Consider the following 20,973-nt stretch of genomic DNA (forward strand, 5'->3'; position numbering starts at 1 on the left):
TTTTTTGATGAAAGGAGACATTATTGGCGAGCAAGATAATCTATGGGAATCAAGACTTTGCTTTCCACACAATTAGAGCCTTTTTAACTTTCAGAGGTGATTGTTGAATGCTGTAGGAACAGTAAAAAGAGTAGACATCTCACATCAATCTATTTTGTGGTCCTAAAAAAAGTTAAAAAGGAAGAGGACCTTTGGTTGGTTTTGCTTTGTGGGGATCTCAATTCCATTTCGGTGGTGGTTGGACGACACAATAAAAAATGGTCCCACAAATCATCTATAATTGGCTGTTCAGCTAGCTTAGATCCATTCATTAATTAGTGGACTAAGATTTTTTATGCAACCCCTCTCCATGGTTGAAGGAAAACCTAATTCAAACCAAAAAAATATTAATTCTTAATTCTTATAATCATTACAGAAGATTAAATTTTCTAGTTCTTCATTGGTAGTCACATCAAAGGATCAGATCTTATGGTTGAAGAGATTCTTTCTTCATCATGTGTGAAGAAAAATTGGATTCTATTTGCTTTGATTTAATTTCACTTTCTTTATTTACAACCAAGCGGTCTTAGAGTTCAGATATGCTACCCACATGGGGATGGATGGGGACAGATCTGAACCCTCCATGGAGGTGTGGGACCTATGACCCATGGAGGGGTCAGATCTACGTGAATGGATTTGCGGTCTTGTACCGTTAACAAATGTACCCTATATTTTATCCTCACATAAGACCCTTGTTCATAAAGGATTAAGCATTCATCAGATGTTAAGAGCAAAGCCTTTCGTTGTCAATTTCCCAACAGCTCCAAAGCAACATTTAATAGAATGAAAAGCCTTCTCCTTTCACTATAGTTTAATGTTTCTGTAGCAGCCATGGTTATTCATATGAAGTTATTGAACCTATTGTTTGGGTTCATAATAACAAAATAAAAGTTACTCTTGCAAGGTGGAATTGCCACTACATTAGTGTTCTCTTTTGCTCATTCCTCAGCTAGATGTACGTGAACGGCTCACAGTTGTTCAGATAGAATCCACTCTGTGGGAATGTTCCATCTAAACGACTGTAAGTCTCACATATGTTCACGTACGTGAACATTCATCTCTTCTGAAACCTGCTCCTCTTGGCAACCAATCTACCAATCCTCTACTTATCACAATCAATTGCTTACTAAAATACTACTCATAAGACAAGAGGCTACTGGCTGGCAGAATATGTAACTACTAAAGACCTTTTTTTTCCCTTCTTACCTGACTCTATGACTAGTGACCTTATTTATTCCTCTTAAGTTCTATGAAGCACACTTCCCTATTAGAGAGCTACTTTCGGGCACGCTAATGGTTGGTTATTTAGTTTTGGCATGTGCCTTACTCAAATAAGGGCACCTATACTTACTATTTCATTTTATCATGAGGTCTTTTTTTTTCCCCCTTCATATTGGCCACATGACAAATTTGGAAGGTACAAATCAACCTATCTGGTAATGACTCTCACACCCATCTCACATGTCAAATTTCAGCCTTAAACAAATAGTTTCATCTCACATGTCATTTTTCAGCCTTAATTAACACAAGCACGCCCATCTCACACGACAAATTTTAGCCTTAAACAAGCACCAAAAGTGATTCTAAAAAGTGGTTTAAAACGAGTACAGACTCAAAATTTCAAAAAGCCATTTTACTCCATAATAGCATTTTTTTTCTCAGCATAATTTTAAGGCACTTCCAATACTTGCTTTGGACTGAAACTTGACCTTTCTATGTGGAGTGGTGGATGCAGAGTCCAATGTTTTCTATTGTGGCAAAAGTGTGACTTCTTTCATTAATCAAGAATGGTCATTACATCTATCATGAATTCAAGACCTTTATTTTTTATTTTTTAGAATTTCTACTGAATTAATACACAAATAATAATTTCTATTGAATTAAATACACAAATAAACTGATAGCCTACTACTTTATGAATGGATTGAATGTCCTATAGAGATCTACCCCTCCCCCCCCCCCCCCAAAAAAAAAAAAAAAAAAAAAAGAATGTCCTACAGAGATATAAACAATGACATTCTTGTCCCTCAAGAAACCCATGCTTAGTGGAAGACCTGAGGGGATGCATAGAACTCACTTTCATTGAACACTGGTCTCAAATCTTCTTGACGCATGAAATCTAAGGGAAAAGAAACAAGGAACCCCCTCACTGACTCTAATCTCTGCATTGGATCAGTGGCCTTGATATCTCCGTTCTGATAGGATTCTAGCTTCTCAGGAGCTATACCTAGATCAATTGTAGTATACCCTAATTTTTCCCTCCAGCAGGCCATACTTTGCCTAATAGCACCTCTGCACACAATAAGTATTATATCAACAACAAAAGCATGGAAATCATGCCATTTGATCACAGAAAGAAGAGACAACATAGTAACAAGTAGTCGCACCTGGAATGAATAAGATCATTTGGGATGCATGCAAAAACATCCTGGTAGATCATGGTATTTGTCTGCCAAAGAAAAAGAAAAATCTTCCTTGTCATTGGCATTTGGGAATCAAATTTACTCAAAAAAATGCATGCAACAATCACATTGATAATTGACTAGTAAAATGCTATTTGCAGAAAATATGCTTCATGGATCTAAGTCCGCAGTCATGCAGGGACTAAATTATAAGTGAATACAACAAAAGAAAGCCAGAAAGAACAAGAAACTCTGGCTTGGGTGTTGGTTAATCCTTCACTCAGGAGTTATTCTAGTCAAACTAAATGGTTTGTCCTACCTTGATGGCCATGAGGGGGTGGGTATGTGAAAAAAAAAAAAAACAAAAGTATGCTTTAAAGCAAAGACCCTCTTCGTGCATTACGGAGATGAGTACCAAAATTATTCATCCCTGAGGACCATTAAAACCAGAAAATCAGGTTGCTACAATGGCACTAATCATTAGAATCTAGCATGATCCCTAGAGGCTGATGGTTAACGTTTAACCCCAGGCCTATTAATTATTTTGGCATGTAAAAGGACACCCACCTAGACCCTTTGGGCCAAGAGGAGTAGCCATTTTGGGCTCTGCTCAACCAAAGGGTAGTCTTAAATAACCAATAAGAGATCCAGATTGATGACCAAGTGTATGATATGCAACCTCTTCAGGTAGGACTCTGGTGAAATATATATATTTTTTTCCAAGGTTCTTCAGACTAAAAATATCTTTGCAGAAAGTCTCATTTAATCAATCTCCATGCGGAAGATAAAATCATTTCTTAGCCTCTGTACACACTTGTTCATCAAAACAACATCTAAGTCTCATGAAAAAGAAAATCGAATTTAGGCCATCCTTTTGAGAAACGTAAAGTACTAGTATCTCACTATCTTAGAAAGAAATATACCTTCCCACAAAATTTTAAAGTTTCAAATTGTTATATTTTACAAAATCCAAGAAATATGAATGAGTTTTCAAGCACAAGGCACAGAGTCATACAAAATCCAATTTTTTGACTCACCTTTGCAGTAGCCATCCAAATATCTTTGTATGTTGCATCAACCACAGGATCACTTATTTGACTGACCTGAAATAATAAAGAGCACAAAAGATATGTCATTATGTAACATATAATTAGAATCAATGGATCATCCAAATTGTATCATTTCTATCATGCATCTCTGCCCTACGTTTCTACAACCTAATAATGTGTTGTCAAGCACCATCAGGGTGATATGGATGAACTGGCATAAATGGGAGGTCAGTAGGAAACCAGAATACTCTGCAAATGCTATCCAGTAGGACCTTGATTGGAAAGAATAAGGAGCACTAACTATTAACCCATGATTGTTACATGTAATGTTCTCAAAGAACCAGTGGATCTACTAAATTCTGCCATTCCTGTCAACTTGTTGCCAAGGTTAAAGAAAATGGAATCGAGGAAAGGATCGGTTTCAGTCGATTCCGATTCTGATTCAAAGCCGGAATCGGTTGAAACCCTAGAAATTGGAGTCGGGAAGAAACAAAGATCTCTTAAAATCTGTGATTTTTTGGAGTTTTTATTCAATAAACTATAGCATCATGCTATCAGAGGTAAGTTTCATTGTTTTCCAGCAATTTTACTGAAAAGAAGAAACAATGGCAAAAATGAAGATCAAACATGAAACCAGATGATTCAAAAGAGGGTTGCAGAAATCGGCTGGTCTGCATCAGGATCGGGTGCCACCGATTCCGATTCAAATCGATCGATTCAACTGATCTAATTCCGATTCCTCAAAACATGCTTGTCCCTGTCTAATCCTTATACAACCCAATAATGAGATTTTCAAGCACCATTGGGGTGATATGGATAAACTCATTTCAATGGGCAGCGAAGGAGAGAGCAGAAAATACTCTGCAAATGATACCTAGCAGCACAGATTCCACAACTGAATGAGCTTCCCGTGAGTCAACGTCGACTACAACGCTCAGTTTTGAGCCTCAACCGGCACAGCAGGTCACGTTTCCATGTGAAATAGGCACTCCATCCATCAATAAATAAGGTTTCTTTAGGGTTAAAACTTTAACAAAACACTATTAGTTCAATTTTACTCACCTCTCCTGCACGAAGACCGAGGTGTTCAGACCATAATGAGAGGCGAAGACTAAAAGCAAATTTTCCAGCTTTCCAAGGCTTCCCAGACATAGATGAGTCAACAAACTCTTTATCTTCAATCAGTACAGCAATCTGAAACAGCAAGATCCATGTGGCAAAATGATAATATGGTGGTTCAGATAAATGACAGGGATAAGAATATTGAAGAAAGCAAGGAAAGAAGTGATATAAAGGGCATTCAATGAAGCCATCGAGCAGAGATCTTTCTTTTTATTTGGATAGTTTCTGTTTCTTTAGAAACTTAATTCTAGCCAATGGGTAATATACAAAGTACTATCGGCCTTCACAACCTGACTAATTTGAAGGTGGAAGTCTTGCTTTTGAGTCTCTAGGAGTGCTCTCAGTTGAAAAGATTGCACTGATCCCTAGTGTAATACAGCACCACCTTGTATTGCCTCTTGCCTTGCAAGTTAAGATGGAGGAGACAAGGAAGAAGCTAACAAGAATATAAAAAATTATAGGGGTGACAATCAACCGAGAATGAAGGCCCATGAAGAATACAGGCCAGGCTCTGGGCCTATCTAAGTTTCTTTGCAATGACATATATGGTACATAGAATTTTTAAAAGATCTTATAGTTAAGGATTGAATCTTACTCAAAGCATGAATACTTACTTTTCTTCACAGAGAATATACTATTGTACCACTATAACACCTTACATATGCACTGAAAATGGCATATGCAAGATGAAAATCTCTTACATACTTATTTGCATAGTAGGAACACACACATATATTAACGTATTTATGTATACAGTACATATGTATATAGCATATATTATAAAATGAACATTGGTGGGCCAGGCCTGGGGCCTTGGCACTGGGCCTTAAAACATGAAGCCAAGGCCCAAACTCACAGAAACATGGGACAGGCTGGGATGCCCATCACCACCCTAGTTATTAAGTAATCTCAAGCCACTAGGACGGGGGGTCTGCAGGAGAAAAGAAAGAAGAAAAAATACAGGACAAACAAGAGAGACATTTTATTATCACAAATTAAAGACGGAAGGACTAGACAGCTAAAAGTGCAAAAAGAATTTAGCTCTATCTCTGGATCTATTTTGAATTAATCCAATTATCCAAAAATTAGATCTCCAGTTGACAGAGTAATAACAGTTAATACACTATATTATACCTCAGAATCTCTTGATCCAAGCAAGCTCCTATCATTTATATTAGCTGATCCAATCAAAGCTAGACGATCATCAATTATCATAATCTTACTGTGCACATACACCTGCCAGAAACAATACAAATATAACACAGAGAAAGTAGTAATGCATTCCAAAATGGAAATCTTGTCAATATGTCACTAGGTCATATACAAAAAATCCAAAGAAAAAATAGCTATATCTCATGCAAGGCACCTAAGAACCTCACCTGACTGGTAGCAATGGGTCCTCCATCCAAAAGTCTGCCATAAGTTCTTAGACCATAGAAATCTATGTAATCATGTGTTCTAGGACCAAGTAGATCATAAAGGTTATGCAATATTGAATGTTGACCCCTGCAAATGGTTCGATATTGCCAATGCATTAATGCTCTCACAGATGCTGCACCGCCATCATCCAGACCACCCTGTTTAAATTTGAAGTTCAAAAAAGGAATTAACGAATACGAGTCTTGATACCCAGAACTGGGTACATAACCCAGTTCCATCACTAACCAAGCCATGACCCAGCTTCAGCACTAGCCAAACCCAACTTGCCCATCCAGCGCCCACTAAGGAAAACGTGTTCAATAAAAATTTGAGAGTGACCAAGAATTAGTACCTGGAAACCAGGCAAAAGCGGTATGACAATAATAACCCTGAAACACTTCTGCTCTTCGTATGCTCGCATTATACGCCTGTATATTGCTTCCAAGACTCTGTTCCGTATTATTTCATCCTCTGCGAGACCTGATATAAAAAATTGATTCTGGCAACAAGTGGCCCATTAACATAATAGCTGATTAGTAATGCAAATAGTAAATTGAAACTTTGATATTGAATACAACTGGTACAGGAATATGTTGAAGGAAGTCATAAATCCACTACCAATCAATGAAGAAGATATTGTGTTCTACATAGGATTAGTACCTCGATGTAGATGAAGTATTCGGCTTTCTCAATAAGTGAACAATAAGCATTGTGAATACTCGATTCAGTTTGACTTGTACCGGCAGACCATTGCCCAACACTTCGAATAACCTGTACATCAGAGGCATTAAAGTGGCAGTCTAGCACGAATTAAAAACAAAGAAAAATTAAATCCTCATGGGAGAATAGTTCATCATTTTATATAACCGCTGGAAAATATGAACCCAAAAGGTAACCCAACAACATAAAACATGATAAAAATGAAAAATTAATGGCGGGCAAAATTGAGTATTCAAAGTGGGTTTCTGGATATGTAGCAAACCTGGCAATGACATGGGATTCGTGGGCCAACTTGTCCAGTTTCATCAGCAGAAGCAACCTGATCGCCACGCTCTTGTGTTTCCCACCATTCTTTATCCATATTAAGCAAATCGGATTGTGCAACTACATCCACAGATGTTTGGTCCTGAAGATCCATGAAATCGAGGTCATCAACAAAGCCTTCCATCTGCATGTCCGGAACTGAGGGTTCAACTTTAGACTTCCGTAGAGAGAATGAAATACTTCGACTGACCCTGCTTGGCTGATTGAGGAGTGTCTGTGTCATGTCCAAGCCATTTAACTTTGGGCTCTCATTGGCAGTGTCTGCCTCTTGAGGCAAAAGCAATGGGATGTTTTGTAATGATGATCGGGAAGAGAAGGAATCATGCCTTCCAATGCTTTTAGGTTTGTCCTCTACTTTCTTACTTTCAATCTCTATTTCCTTGCTTCTCCCCATGTAATGTGGAATAACCATGTGCTGCTGAGGCATAAGCAGTGGAATTGCTTGTTCATTTGGAGCTTTGTTTCTCTGAAAGAATGCATAAATGATTAGAATCCCAACGGAAAATTAAATTTATTGACATGTGAACTGCAACATAAGCAACAAATTGTCAACCTTTGCAAAGTTCCAGCGCTGAACGAAGTGCCTTGCCACATCACGGCAAGGTGGCCCCCAAAGAGCACAGTGGACATCATGCCATGGCATACGAGGATATTTGCAACGATCTAGCTCATCTTTCATTGTATCTTCCCAAGAATTTGGCTCAGATTCCCTACCACAATAACATTTACATTAAATATAAAGATAGATAAATATAGACTACCAATTTCTTGCAATTATTCTCACGAACTATATTCATATCCTAAATGATGATGCACCTACAACTGTAATATTTAGACCCAAAGTATATACTAAATATAACCAGGCAGATTTCTTTCTCCCTCTCCAGACCATTGCCTGCTGAAGTTTTGAGTCAGTTCTATATGAGAAGATAGATATATCTACCTTGGGTTGTAATAGTCCTTTCCAGGATATATCTGAGGAGGGTAATCACCCACATTGTGTTCAATTGTGTCATAACGGCCAAAGCACAGATCTAGTCCCCCAATAAAGCAAATCCGGTTGTCAACAATAACAAGTTTTTCATGGTGGGACCTATACGTAACCAGAAACGTTCATCAGCATCTGCAATCCAAATTAATATACCGATTAACCAAACAACAACGGAGCTCCTAATTGCAATATTGATGAAAATTTTAACTGGTTTCACATTTGAATTGCATACCATAGATAAACACCAGTTGAGAAATGGTCTGGATAACGGAGTACCCTCACATTCTCATGAATGTTAAGAAGCCTTCGCTTACTATACATGCTGTTGATTTTCAAAGCAATAGCAACTTCTTTGTAGAGAAGAATGTAGATCTGCACACCTCATCAATGGATTGCAGTCAAATAAAAGCCAAATTAATCCAGAACAGAAATCCTTAAACAGTTGTCACCCATTGATGCCACATTGTCTTTAAATGGTTAGATATGCATGGAAATAAATAAAAATAAGAAAATTTCCGCACAAAGGTATAAACCAGTTTGTTTTTTTTTTTTTTTTGGGGGGGGGGGTTTAGGGTGGAAACAGTTAAGTATAACCAAAGGCATGAAACATACTGATGCATAATCAAGGTTCTAGAGGCGGTACTAGCAGAGGAATATAAAAAAAATCAAATTTTGGAATCTTTATGACATGACAACAGCCTTTGACCATATAGCTCACAGCCACCATGAAAGCCAGATTTTTCTGTGACATGACAGCCTGCAGTTACTGTTCATGTTCAGGTTTTGGTTTGGATAAGATTCTAGATTTTATCCTTGTTAAGCAGTCCAATCGTGTGGTTTTTCTAGAAGTCTAATGTCTTTCTTTTTTTATTGCAAAGCATATCTTGGATGGAACATTTTCTCTATTCTGAGTTGGCTATCTTCCGTAATTGGTTGTCAAGTCTTTAGGTTAGATTGAAGCTTTCCTATTGGTTGGACGATGGAAATTCATAATGATAAGATGATGTAAGCTGTCTCCTAAGCCAATCACAGGTTTCTGGAAAAGTTATAAATATATGTATTGGCCATAGGCCCTCCCCATAATTTGAAGAATAAAGCTTTGCAGTTTCTGAAATCTAGTTCTGTGGATTCAGACCTACCTCTGTGAATCCAATGGTGTTTACCTGGTGGATTCCGGGTGTACTTGGTGGATTCCAATTGAAGACTAATGTGGATTCCTCGATGGAATAGTGGATTCTCCTCGCAAGCTTTGGTTGATTCCTAGCCTGGGGTTTCGGTGGATTCCTAACCTGTTTTATCCTTCAATCTGTTCTTCTATCCATATATCAAAGTTACAGGTCAGATCTGAACACTCACATCCCTTGTGAGTTGTGACTAATTGACTATACTGTTTCTGTTCAATCATTCAGATCTGTTTTGTTTACTTGTTTCTGCTATATGTTACTAGTTCTAATATCGTTTTATTTCATTAATCCGAGATTTATCTCTTTGAGTTATGTTCTGATTTCGGAATGCCCTAATCAATTTATCAGTTTTATTCTGGCTTTAAAGTTTCCTACTGGCAGTAGGATTGTTCCAGATCTCGCAATCCAGCCACCAAATTTTGATCAACTTTGCAGGCCTAATCTATTTGGTAAATTAACCCATCAACAACATTTCAGACCTATTTGATCTGAATCTCTGAAGCTATTAACTTTTCACTGTTCTGTCCTATAGTTTCTAACCCACCTCGTGTTCCTGTTTGAGCTAAATTCCAATTGGATTTCCCTGGTTCAAGTTTAGTCTTCATAACATACTTACGGACTATGGAACCCTGGAAGTGATAAGTGATAACTACTATTTAACTGAACAATTTTGTAATATCAAAATTATTTCTAAAACTAACTATCATAGTTAACATGTACGACTGTATGTTACGTCACATGCACATATTTTAGTAGCACGGTCATCAAAGTAAATAATGAATCATGAAAAGGGCAGGAAAATTATGAGCACCTGAACTCCTTGCTTCGCTTTAGCTTCCAGTAGAGCTTCAAGCCGAGAGGACCCATGTGCATCAAATGGACGCCTTAGATACAGTTCTGGGCACAACCACCAGCCAGTAATGAATATCTGCACGGAACTTCAAACTGGTTCAGCATTTCTTAGAATTTAATTGCAGCGAAATCAATCTCAGCTAAAATAGAAATTTGTTTATGTGCTAGCACTGTGGGCAGACCTCTGATTTTGCTTCCTCAATGGCTGAAGCAATTGCATCAAATGCAGCCTGCCCATCTACGAACCATTGGGCCTGGCTTCCATCTTCAGTTAACCCCCTTGGCGGAGCAAAAGAACCAAAGCGGTGAGGATGGCACCAGCCCTCAGGAGGCTTTAATCCGGCATCATTAATTGCAGCAACCCAATCTCGAACTTTAGCATTACTTCTAACTCTTAACTTTACAGTGCGGTTTCCACAAGACACCTTTTGAAATGTCCAAATGTTTATTAGACAGTAAACAGAATACTTGTTTCGATTAGAAGTGCATCTACATGACTACATCCATCAATTAATCAAATCACGCTTGATGAAGCAAAATAAATATTTGAAGACCACTATGTTGGAGTCTTCTCATGGTTACAACTTACAACCATCTCTCTTTTATTTAAGTTTTTCCCCTCTCTTTAACATAAGAACTTTATATTATGCAGGAATCAATTAGGTAAAATCACATGAATAACTTTTGCTATTTGCTAAACATGCCCCAGTATGCACAAGAGGAAAATATGGAGACATTAAGAGGAGAGAATAAAGAAAGATTTTATAGAGTGGTGTTATTTACTTCTTCTCTTTCTATGTTACAACTCAACTTAACTAATCCTTATTCCAGCTAATGGTGTCGGCTATATGGATCCTGTTTTACCATTCAACTCTATTGACTATACTTCTTGTCAACACTAATCTATCCCCGTCATTTGTCACCACTTCTTTAAAAGTCATTTTAGTCCTGCTCCTTGCTCGTTTAGCTCCTCAAATCTGAATCATATCGCTCCTCATCAATGCAATCAGATGTCTTCGTCGAACATGCCCATACTACCTCAAATGACTTTCTCTCAACTTATCACGTATCGGAGCTACACGTAAATTACCTCTAAGAGTGTTCATTCCTTTATGCTTCTAGTTTGACCACTCATCCATCTCAACATCCTCATCTCAGCTACACTAATTTCTCTAGCAATGTTTCAGTTCTTGATAAAATCCTATAAATCTAAGATGGAATGGACGGTGCCATCAAAGTCAAGACCTGTGTTTTTTTTTAAACAACTGTGTAAAAGGAAAATTTTCAAGTAAAATCATTCTACCTGGAAACAAACTGAGCCGGATAAAAATAAAAATAAAAAAGGCTGTGCCTTGTGAATAGTTGAATGGCCATGTTGGCAACCAGATAGTTGCAGTGGTGCTTCTTTTTTTTTATAGAAGATATGACTATGTGGTTTTCATTGTACTGGGAAATGCAAGGTTACGCACAATCCCCATTGACTTCCATTTATTATTTCTTTCTCCTTGTTGGATTGCTCACGTGAATCAACCACAAGAACCTTTGTTTTATGCTAGATTCTTCTTTTGCCTTATTTTCTATGCATTCTTTCGTCCATAAGATCCTCAGTCATTTTTCTAAAACTGTTGGGATCAAATTATTTCATAGTTTGGCTGTTTGACTCCCAGAGAGAGATTAAAAGCAACGAGCTAAGTCATAACAAACTCCAAGCGCAAAGTCCTACAATCAAGGAAATCAAAACACTTTCATCTGTGTAAATGTCAATTTTTGTTATTAATTATCATTACTGTGATGCCAAGCTACATCTTCTAAAATCATTTAATTAAGCATGTATTCTTAATGTTTATAAATCCAACCAGGCTCTTCTTGGGCCATTTGTAGAGATAATGATGGTCTACAATCAGGTAGCGCACAGGAGTGGATTCTTCGTGGAAGGACTTGCTTGGTTCTTGCGGTTCACACTAGAAAGTGCTTCAAAAGGCGCTGGCTCTCTTCTTACTGACAGCACACCTTCACTGAACTGATTTGGATCTGAACTACTATTCAGATCAAGTCCTACTGAAATTGGATTGCCTTTTCGTGCCATATGCGCTAAGACTTTATGATGCAGTTAAGATTGTCCAATTGGGTCAAGTGGACCTTAGAAGACTTTATTTTGTCCCATGGTTAGGTTCTATGGACCTTGAGCTTCTTATTTTTGTGTTATACTGATGTAATGTGCCTAATTTATAAGCCCATAAAGTGGGGATAAAGTTAGTACACGGGATTAGTAGTTAAGTGAGTTAGATTAGAATACTCAATAACTAAATAGAGTTCCGTTTTGAGTTTATTTACTTTATTGAGCTTTGAGTGTATCAAAGTGATTAGGAGTCCTTTTATGAGTCAAATTAGGAATTTTAGAAGGTCTTTATATATATAATACATCCCCCATCAAGTAGAGATGATTTGAGTACAGAATATGAGTTTTTTCAAAGAGTTTTGGTGCTGTAGAACAGTGCATACGGTATTGGTATCTCAAACCTGATTTCTTCTCTTCTTCCTCCCAAGAATATCAATCTCATCTCTCTTCCCTCCCCTTCCATTGATCTGATTTTTTCCCTTAACAACGCAGTTGCTTCCTTTATCTCAGATCTAATCACAGATTTGATTATTGGTTCTGCTTGCATCTGAGATCCATAATCTGGATTTTCAGATTGCATCACTTTACTCTTTCTCCCTTTTCCTTTCCAGCCTCTTCCTTGTTCCTTAGGCTTCCCCTTGAGGGCGCTTCATTGAGCCGATGCTGTTATGGCTTTACGAGGTGGAGATATCTATGAATGAATTCCTGTGGATTGATGTCGTTTTCATTCGTAAGGGGGAAAAAATACCTTGGCAGCTTGTGTGAGTAGACCAATTCAATCAGAATTAGGATTTTTTTCTTTAACAATCAAGGTCATTATCATTAGCAGCTGGAGAATAAGAAGGGTAATAGTTTTACCAGCTTGTTCGGATTTCCTAGCAGCATTTTTGTTAACTAGATTGAGGACAATAAGTTTCCTCATAATGTAAAAATACAAGTATTTTACGAAAATCATACTATTAAACTTCAGAAGACAATATCAAGTTCAGTAATTCAGTACTAAGCAGCATTTTTTTAAAATAGACTGAGGACTGGATGTTCCTTAACAATTAAAAAAAAAAAAAAACTTAATAAATGGCCTACAGTCTCAGCATTACCCAGAGAGAAGATTACAAATAGAAACAAAGCATAACCCAGAAGTCATATGAAATGAAGGTGAACCCTCTCTAGCAGAGGCAACAGAATACAACCAAAAAAATTGAGCTTTAACAGGATAGAAAAGGTCATACCTTAAATGCATAACGCAAAGGGTTACGTTCCTTTATCTCTTCTGCTAATGATATTGGGCCTTGCCCATTTCCATCTGATGATGGCAATACATCAAAAACAATTATGTCCAACAGTTTTTTATCAAAAGGATCCTCCAGCAAGGCCAAGAACCCAGGTTTCAATACAGCCCACACCTACATGCAGTTATGTAGTACGATGAGAGCCATTGCAGTAATCACTAGTAAGATTAATTTCAAGCTCTGCCACTCAAATGGTCGATGGAACAAATAAGCATGTCTAGAACGTGTCATTTACAATTGTCATTGAAGTACTATTAACAGGTATCTCGTCATTACTCTCATTATGGTAAAAATGGGGATATAGGCTGATTATATGATCATCAGCACTGCAAAAAATAAACTTTTAACAGACAAGAAACACAAGCTAGCATAAGAATAAGATGCCAGTGGTCACAATTGTGTAATTAACGCATTCAAAGGAACAACAATATGACCAAGAAAAAGTTGGCATTGTTGAGAAACCACATGAGCTTACAAGCTTCATCACAGAACAGTCTCATATATACATGAAGTGTTCAACTGTTGCTATATGTTTTCTGATAAAACACATCATTGGAGGGGGGGGGGGGAGAATGGTTAAAGGTAGGGACAAAGAAACTGAAAGTTTGTCTAATAGAAAATTACGTAACAGGAAAGAACCCAATTGATTGCTTATGATAATCAAACCAGGTTACATATCAAATAACTATGAACCTTTCTGCTAAGCCCAAGGACAGGCTATTGTTTCTTACCATCATCTGTGATTACAGGATATCAGACCCAGCATAAACAATTCCCACTGGAAACACTCCTTCAATCAGCCTATCTGCTGCCAAAGATCAGTTTCCATCTTTATTCCACTCTAATACCAGGTTGGAATTCAAAACCTAGGGTTCTGGTTTCAGTATTTGCAGAGAAGAGAAGAAAATAAAATAGAGTGAATGCACAAATCGTCTGCTGTGTCCATAATTCAATAAACTTAATTATTTATACTTGAGTCAAGAATGCCTTAAATTAATGGGGCTATTACAACCTATTGAATGTCTGACATGGGCTTCTTTCGGGATGACTGGTAATAGAAAGACAAAGTTAACAGCCATAAATATTGTTTAATACAAAGAGCACAAAAGCAACATGCTCCCATCCCAAAAAATATACTGCTACTAATTAATAAAGAGAAAGAAAAGGCAATACTGGCTGTGTGTGTAACTGCATGCAAACAACACAACAAAACATTGCCATTGCTCTGAAGGGGGGGCGATACATTGTACATTGTTCTCAGGAACAAGATTGTATTACCTTTTGCCAGTTGTCATTGCAACAACTAAACCAGTGGCATGCACAACATCTAGTATCATCATTGTCCTTGGTAATTTTTGGTAGATGTTTCACCATCACATAATCTTCTTTCAGCTTGGGCCCATACTCAGGTGAAAAAGATAACTTCGAAACCTCCAAAAACTTGCATACCTACACTCAGAACTGCTTATTAAAATCGACAGGCAAAAATGAAGTAGTGACAAAGGAAAGATGTGCAAACATAAATTCAAGGAGAATTAGAAATACTAAGCACCCAATATGTTACCACTTCCCAAGCATATGGTTGTTCCTTCCATTGTACAAGTTTGAATTGCTCATTACTTTGTTTATTTATTTGTTATTTATTTTCAGCTCTTTGGTAACCAATCTGAGTAATCTCGCTATTACATAGTTTTACAATGGAAGGAAGAACCCACTTTTGCTTTGTGGGTGTTGGTATATTTAATAATACACTAATGTCCATAAAGAAAAAGTGGGTCTGTCCAGTGGTAGAGGACCCCACATGCAGCTTAATTGGCATCTCAAAAGGGTTCAACATGTTAGCACACCCCCTAATCATGAGGTAAATTTCAGCCTAAAAGAAACATGCCAATATAATTTTTTTGGGGGCATTTTTCGAATTAGAAAACTTAGACTGCTGATACTACAAGGTGGAAAAAGTCTATCTGATGTGAAATGTCATAGCCCGGTGCAAGTCCCACTATCTCAAGGTCCAAGGAAAGGAGGACTGGAGATTCTCCCCACCTATTGTGGGTGGTCGGGGGGGGGGGGGGGGGAGTATATATTTAGCATCCAAAATGCATAAAGGTTGCTGTCTAACTAAATATCCTTGGTAACTGATCTAACAGAATAGATCAAATCCATGAACAAGACACGGGGGAAATCCCAAAGAAATAAACTTTTGATAGCTCCTTTTGTATTTATATGTAATATAATAAATTTCTAATTTATGGAGGGCAAGGATCCATGTAGCTGACCCCATTTAGTTGGGATAAGGCTGAGTTGTTGTTTGTTAGATTATAGTATATTTCTAATTTATGTAAGTAAAATATATGTAGAACTCCCCCCCCCCCCCAAACAGAAAATTTCTGGCTCCACCCGACCATGAAGACATGGGTGCTGAACTACAATGGGAGTAGCATGTAATTGAACCATTGAAATTCTTCATGAAATTAATTTATTTAATAAGCAAGAAAAAAGAAGGCCCTCTATACCATACAAGTCCAGCACAAAAGCGAAAGCCAAGCAAGGAGATCAAAAGATAAGGAACTGAATCAACTGTCATCAATACAAAATATGTATTGGTGATTGGACCCTCTACCTTCAGCACAAGTAGCACCCAAATGACAGGGATCAGTTTCAATATTCTTTATTTTATTTTCCATTTGAGCATGGGTTTAAGTACGGGAATTTTACTAATTTTCATTTATTTCAGTTCTTCAAACTTCAAAAGTGGTTGGGAACTCATATTAATTACATTGGGGAGAGAAAATAATGTCATTAAACTGGGAAGATGGCAGTCCGTCCGTCCCACAAAGATTGTCTTGTTTTAGTTCTTTCACTGTCCCAAACTGTCCGCTCATTGTAAAACCAAGAAATGAGTTTCTTCGAATTTCCCATAATGCCCTTATTTAATCATCTTACTATTTATTTATAATCACTAACCGTAATTGTTTCTGGATATTGCATAGCCAAAATGATGCAATTAATACTGGAGAAAGGGTTTGAATTAGTGGCCCGTTACTTGTTAATGCATTAATAACAATCTCCTTAAAATGTGGGTTTTTTCCAAATAAGATTGTCTTTATGGGAGGGAAGGAGAATTAATTAGTTTGACTGATGTAGATCTAAATATGAAGAAAAAGAGGCTTCACATGGACAGTGTCACAGCCCCTTATTTTGCCTTGGTGTGAATGCTACTAGAAGATCTTGTGAGGCCCAAGACCAGATCATGGAAGACTTTATTAGAAGACAATTTTTTCTATGTGTGAGGGAATTAGGAGTTTAGTTTAGTTCTATTTTTATGATCATTCTCTTAGATATTTTGTGGTTGTCTATTAAGCAACCTTAATTCTTTAGTTTCTAATTCCAGATTTAGAAAGTAAGTTTAGATTTTATTTAGAAGTTTCTATTTTTAGTTTGTTTTATTTTCTTGCAAGTTTCTGTTTTCTCTTACTTGAAAGGCAAGCAGTGCTGCCCATAAATATGTAATGCCCTTAGAGCAAGTTTTAAAATCTCATTTCGTTTCGGCGTGTCGGTCTGACCAAAATTTCCGAGATACCGAAATTTCATTGAAATATGGTATTTTTTATGTGGGTATAAAATGCCAAAATGACCTAGATTTCCGAAACTAGATGACCTAAAATTTTGAGATTTCACTGCAATTTTCGAAATATTGCATTTTTTTAATTCGATGTTGCATTTAGTTTCGACTCGACCGAGATACTCGAAATCTAGACCGAGACGAAACGAGTTTTTGTACTATGCCTTAGAGGCCCACCACCAACGATTATGACGAATGAGAATATGCCTTTTATGCAAAGTTTTATTGTCCTATTGTGTGGATGAAGGTCTGAGAGGCCTGGTTGGTGAGAGCCAACACCCCTAGGGCAGAGAGAGCCTGGCTGAAAGAGCCGAATTTCCTTATCCCTTTCCCCTTCTTCTCCTATCTTCTCTTCTTATCCCTCTTGATTCCCTTAACCTGCTGTTTCCCTGAGACTGCTGCAAGTGCTGCGAAGACTCTTGAAGGCTCTAATCAATCTCCAATTCTCCAAAGGCTGCTGCTGTTGCAAAAAAATCAAAGGAGGCTCAAGGACACCTGCGGTTCTGCTGTTCCTTTCCTGTTTCTCCAGCAGATTTCAGACTTGAGCATCTCCTCAACCAGCAATCGAAATCAGTTGAGTTTTGGAGCACAAAACATACCTACCAGGGCCTCCACTCGATCCACGTTTCAGCCTCCATTGCTGGCTGGATTGTTCTACAGCCCTTACCTTCTAATTCTGGGTTTTACCTTCTATTTTCAAACCAACTGAGATCTCCACTTCTGACCATCAGAATTGGACCAAACTTGGAGCATATATTCACCCCACCAAGGCTAGTCTTCGATCAGATTCGGAGTCCATTCCCACTGCTGGTTTGCTCAGATTTGATTACTTTCTGGTTCTGTCCTCTGTTGCTATTTTGATTTGTGGGTTTATTTTGGGAAAGGTTAACTCTAATCCAGTCTTACATTACTGACCTACCAAGTAGAGGATAGAATTTAGGGGCTTATACGTTCAAAAAGAGTGAGAACTTACTAAAAGATATTGTAGGAGCATGGAGGACAGACTTTAGGGGCTTAAAGACCTATTTAGACTTTTGAGGTGAGAACTGCAATGAATATATCATATGATTTTAATACATAAGAGTTAAAATTTACATATTGAAATAGATAGATATGAACAAAATTAGATTTGATCAGATCAGATAGCAATATCATTAAAAATTTTAATTAGAATACTGCTCTTTGATTTTTAATTTTATTTTTATTTTTTTGGTTTAGGTTTTCTTTAAAATCTTCTTTTTCTTCTTAAAATCATCTCTAAGATTGGTATTTCTTTTTAAATATGCTGGTCACAATCTTTAAGTATGAACTAGAATTAGTGACTTATGCAGGTTAAAATTTAAAACTTTTTTTTTTCAGATTTGCACAAACACAAACAGAGACGACAGAAATGCTACCAACAACTAGCTGGCTATTCAATCTTTCATTTTAATCCACCACAACTAGACAAAGGCTACCGATGTGATTGGTGTGGCTGGTTTGAGAGGAAAGCTACCGAGATCACCCATCAGAAAAAGAAATTATCAATTTTATAGATAGAGAAATAAATGAACAAAGTTTTCATACAATGACTAAAAGGAACCTGAAATCAATGTTACGCAAAAATGTTGAAAACCCACATCCACTTTCTCAGTAAGCATATAGTCCACGTACCAACATCAGTTTGGGACTAAATCAAAGGAACTTGGCTCCATATTTTAAGGCGAAAAACCATCCATACCTCTCGGGAGTTTGCAATGTCCATGTTCCCCAGAAAATGATTCAAATAACCTTGCATTGCTACCTTCGCTCTGTCCGAAATAGACTGCAGCCTTCCAAGTGCAGGGCGAATTATTGGCAAGGCTGCACTGGAGGGAACATCCCTGCCAAAAAATAAAACATAGATATATATTATATTTTTAACCAAAGGTTGCACTAGGTGTATAGAATCCAACTAAATAACTGACAAAGAATCAGTTGTCTCACCAATTTTTAACACTGTCTTCATGATGTAATGGAACATTCTCATCATCAGCCTCATCGTCATCTTGCACTACTCCTGTATGATCTCCTATCCCAAGGTTTTGAAGCCATTCTTTAACCTTTCATTTAAAGTTTGGATTAGAAGTACATCAACAACCCTAATCGTCCCCAAAATACATTTAAGCAAATTGAAAACATTCTTAGGTTCCAAACACAATCAGGGCTAGTAACCAGGAAATTGCTAAAATCTGACTTGTGAAGGAATTCAACCATCAGAATAATTGACAAACCTGCTCTTGTTTCTCATGAATTTCCTCAATAAATGCACGTTTCTTCAGTGCAACATGTAAATAAATAACTCGTGAGGCTTTCTTCAGTAAGCGCCATTTGAACTGATAAAGAGAAGTAAACAGTTACTTCCACAGTATTGAAGAATCTGTTCTATTGCCAGAGCAATGGAAGCAAAAAATAGTAAGAAGAAGATGGAGAAGAACAGAGACATATACTAAATGAGTTACAACCCATCCATTTTAAGCAAGAGCAAACTTCAAGGCTGGGAAGGAGCGAAGAACCAAGCAAGTCTTTCTAGCAGTAGAACTCAAAGGCACCAACCATTAAGCAGCAAAGAGAGCACCAAAGCCACTTTAATCCAATATAGCAATAATCTTCAATACATCATCTTCATGCTTGGGACATCCACTTGCCCTTTTTAAAGGGCTTACAATGTTTTGAAATTTTGTAAACTACTCATTTGCTAATTCATTAATTATACCAAACATAACTAAAAACGAAATTTAGAAAGTAACCTAAAAACAGCTATTTAGCAGTCACCTTCAAATTGTGCACCAAAGTCCTAAGTCTCATTTTATTATGTTGAATTCAATTACAAACTTAAATCAAACTCCTAATCAAATCAGGATTCCTATAAATAAAAAGCCACTATAGGTTGACACCCTCTCCATAAGTTGGTTACCAACCTCTGAAATACAGCTTAGATTAGCAAGAGATTGTAAATTTTGGAATCTAATCTATAAATAGTGCAAAAAATACTCCAAATTGACCATTTGAGTTTGGAAATATATGGCTCAAATCAGAGAAATTCAATGCTATTGTTCCAGAGAGGTGAAGTGTTTTTTACTAAATGGTTAAGCAGGTTCACAGTAATATTTTTTATATAAAATTAAAACGTTGAACTTTGAAAGAATTGCAAATGTGAATTGGGAGAAACAAGAATCTGCAAAACCAGTCGGATACTTCACTCCAGAAGAAAGAAGGCCTCCCCTGAGGAAAAGCTTTAAAGTTAAGTAATAAAGTCATCTAGAAGAAATACATTGAAGATAAAAATCTCCAGAAAAATAGATGAAAGTTGGTGACTGCAATGCTGAGTTTTTCCACGTCCTGGCTTATCTCCAAAGCATATTAGTCATATCTGGTTTCAAAAGTAAAGTTATGTTGCGTTATTAAGATGAGTAGAACTAATTCGGGAGGGGGGAAAACGATTTCACCCGGCTTCTTTCGGGACCCCCCCCCCCCCCCCACAAAAAAAAAAAAGCAGGGGCGAAAGCTAATGTTTAATACGGCTATATTAGATAATAAGGTAAACTCTGTAAACTTCTTGTTGTCAATCAAAGAAAGTTTCTTACTTGCAGAGAAAGGGTGGCAGAACAAAAATGGAAACCAAATTGAATCTAGTGTATTGCTCAGAATACAACCATACAAAATACCATATCAAGTACAAAGCATCGAAATTTTTTTTTTAAAAAAAGTATTGAATTTATCGTAATAGCTTCAGCCACGAGTAGGACACTGAGACACGTAACTCGAATCTGAAGACCAATGATGACTAATTCGCGAATGAATTCATCATAATGGCTTGAGC

The 20,973-nt window shown here is 37.2% G+C and overlaps 1 protein-coding gene across 1 annotated transcript in view; it reads right to left on the bottom strand.

Annotated features, from left to right (window-relative positions):
• Positions 1-1,906: 1,906 nt before the first annotated feature.
• LOC122660108 (phospholipase D zeta 1-like) overlaps positions 1,907-20,973 on the bottom strand; it is a 29,556-nt gene continuing 10,489 nt past the window's right edge. Inside the window, exons 3-22 of the mRNA XM_043855288.1 lie at positions 19,385-19,486; positions 19,098-19,213; positions 18,853-18,994; positions 14,789-14,959; positions 13,451-13,624; positions 10,285-10,527; positions 10,062-10,178; positions 8,299-8,438; positions 8,019-8,168; positions 7,629-7,785; positions 7,014-7,541; positions 6,692-6,802; positions 6,384-6,530; positions 5,992-6,189; positions 5,747-5,848; positions 4,553-4,684; positions 3,479-3,544; positions 2,427-2,488; positions 2,031-2,331; positions 1,907-1,969 (exon numbers count right to left, since the gene is read on the bottom strand). Coding sequence (XP_043711223.1) covers positions 2,082-2,331; positions 2,427-2,488; positions 3,479-3,544; positions 4,553-4,684; positions 5,747-5,848; positions 5,992-6,189; positions 6,384-6,530; positions 6,692-6,802; positions 7,014-7,541; positions 7,629-7,785; positions 8,019-8,168; positions 8,299-8,438; positions 10,062-10,178; positions 10,285-10,527; positions 13,451-13,624; positions 14,789-14,959; positions 18,853-18,994; positions 19,098-19,213; positions 19,385-19,486 — 3,108 coding nt within the window. The 3' untranslated portion in view covers positions 1,907-1,969; positions 2,031-2,081. The remainder of the gene's footprint in view (positions 1,970-2,030; positions 2,332-2,426; positions 2,489-3,478; positions 3,545-4,552; positions 4,685-5,746; positions 5,849-5,991; positions 6,190-6,383; positions 6,531-6,691; positions 6,803-7,013; positions 7,542-7,628; positions 7,786-8,018; positions 8,169-8,298; positions 8,439-10,061; positions 10,179-10,284; positions 10,528-13,450; positions 13,625-14,788; positions 14,960-18,852; positions 18,995-19,097; positions 19,214-19,384; positions 19,487-20,973) is intronic.

Source organism: Telopea speciosissima, chromosome 4, assembly GCF_018873765.1.
Source record: "Telopea speciosissima isolate NSW1024214 ecotype Mountain lineage chromosome 4, Tspe_v1, whole genome shotgun sequence".
Classification (NCBI taxonomy): domain Eukaryota; kingdom Viridiplantae; phylum Streptophyta; class Magnoliopsida; order Proteales; family Proteaceae; genus Telopea; species Telopea speciosissima.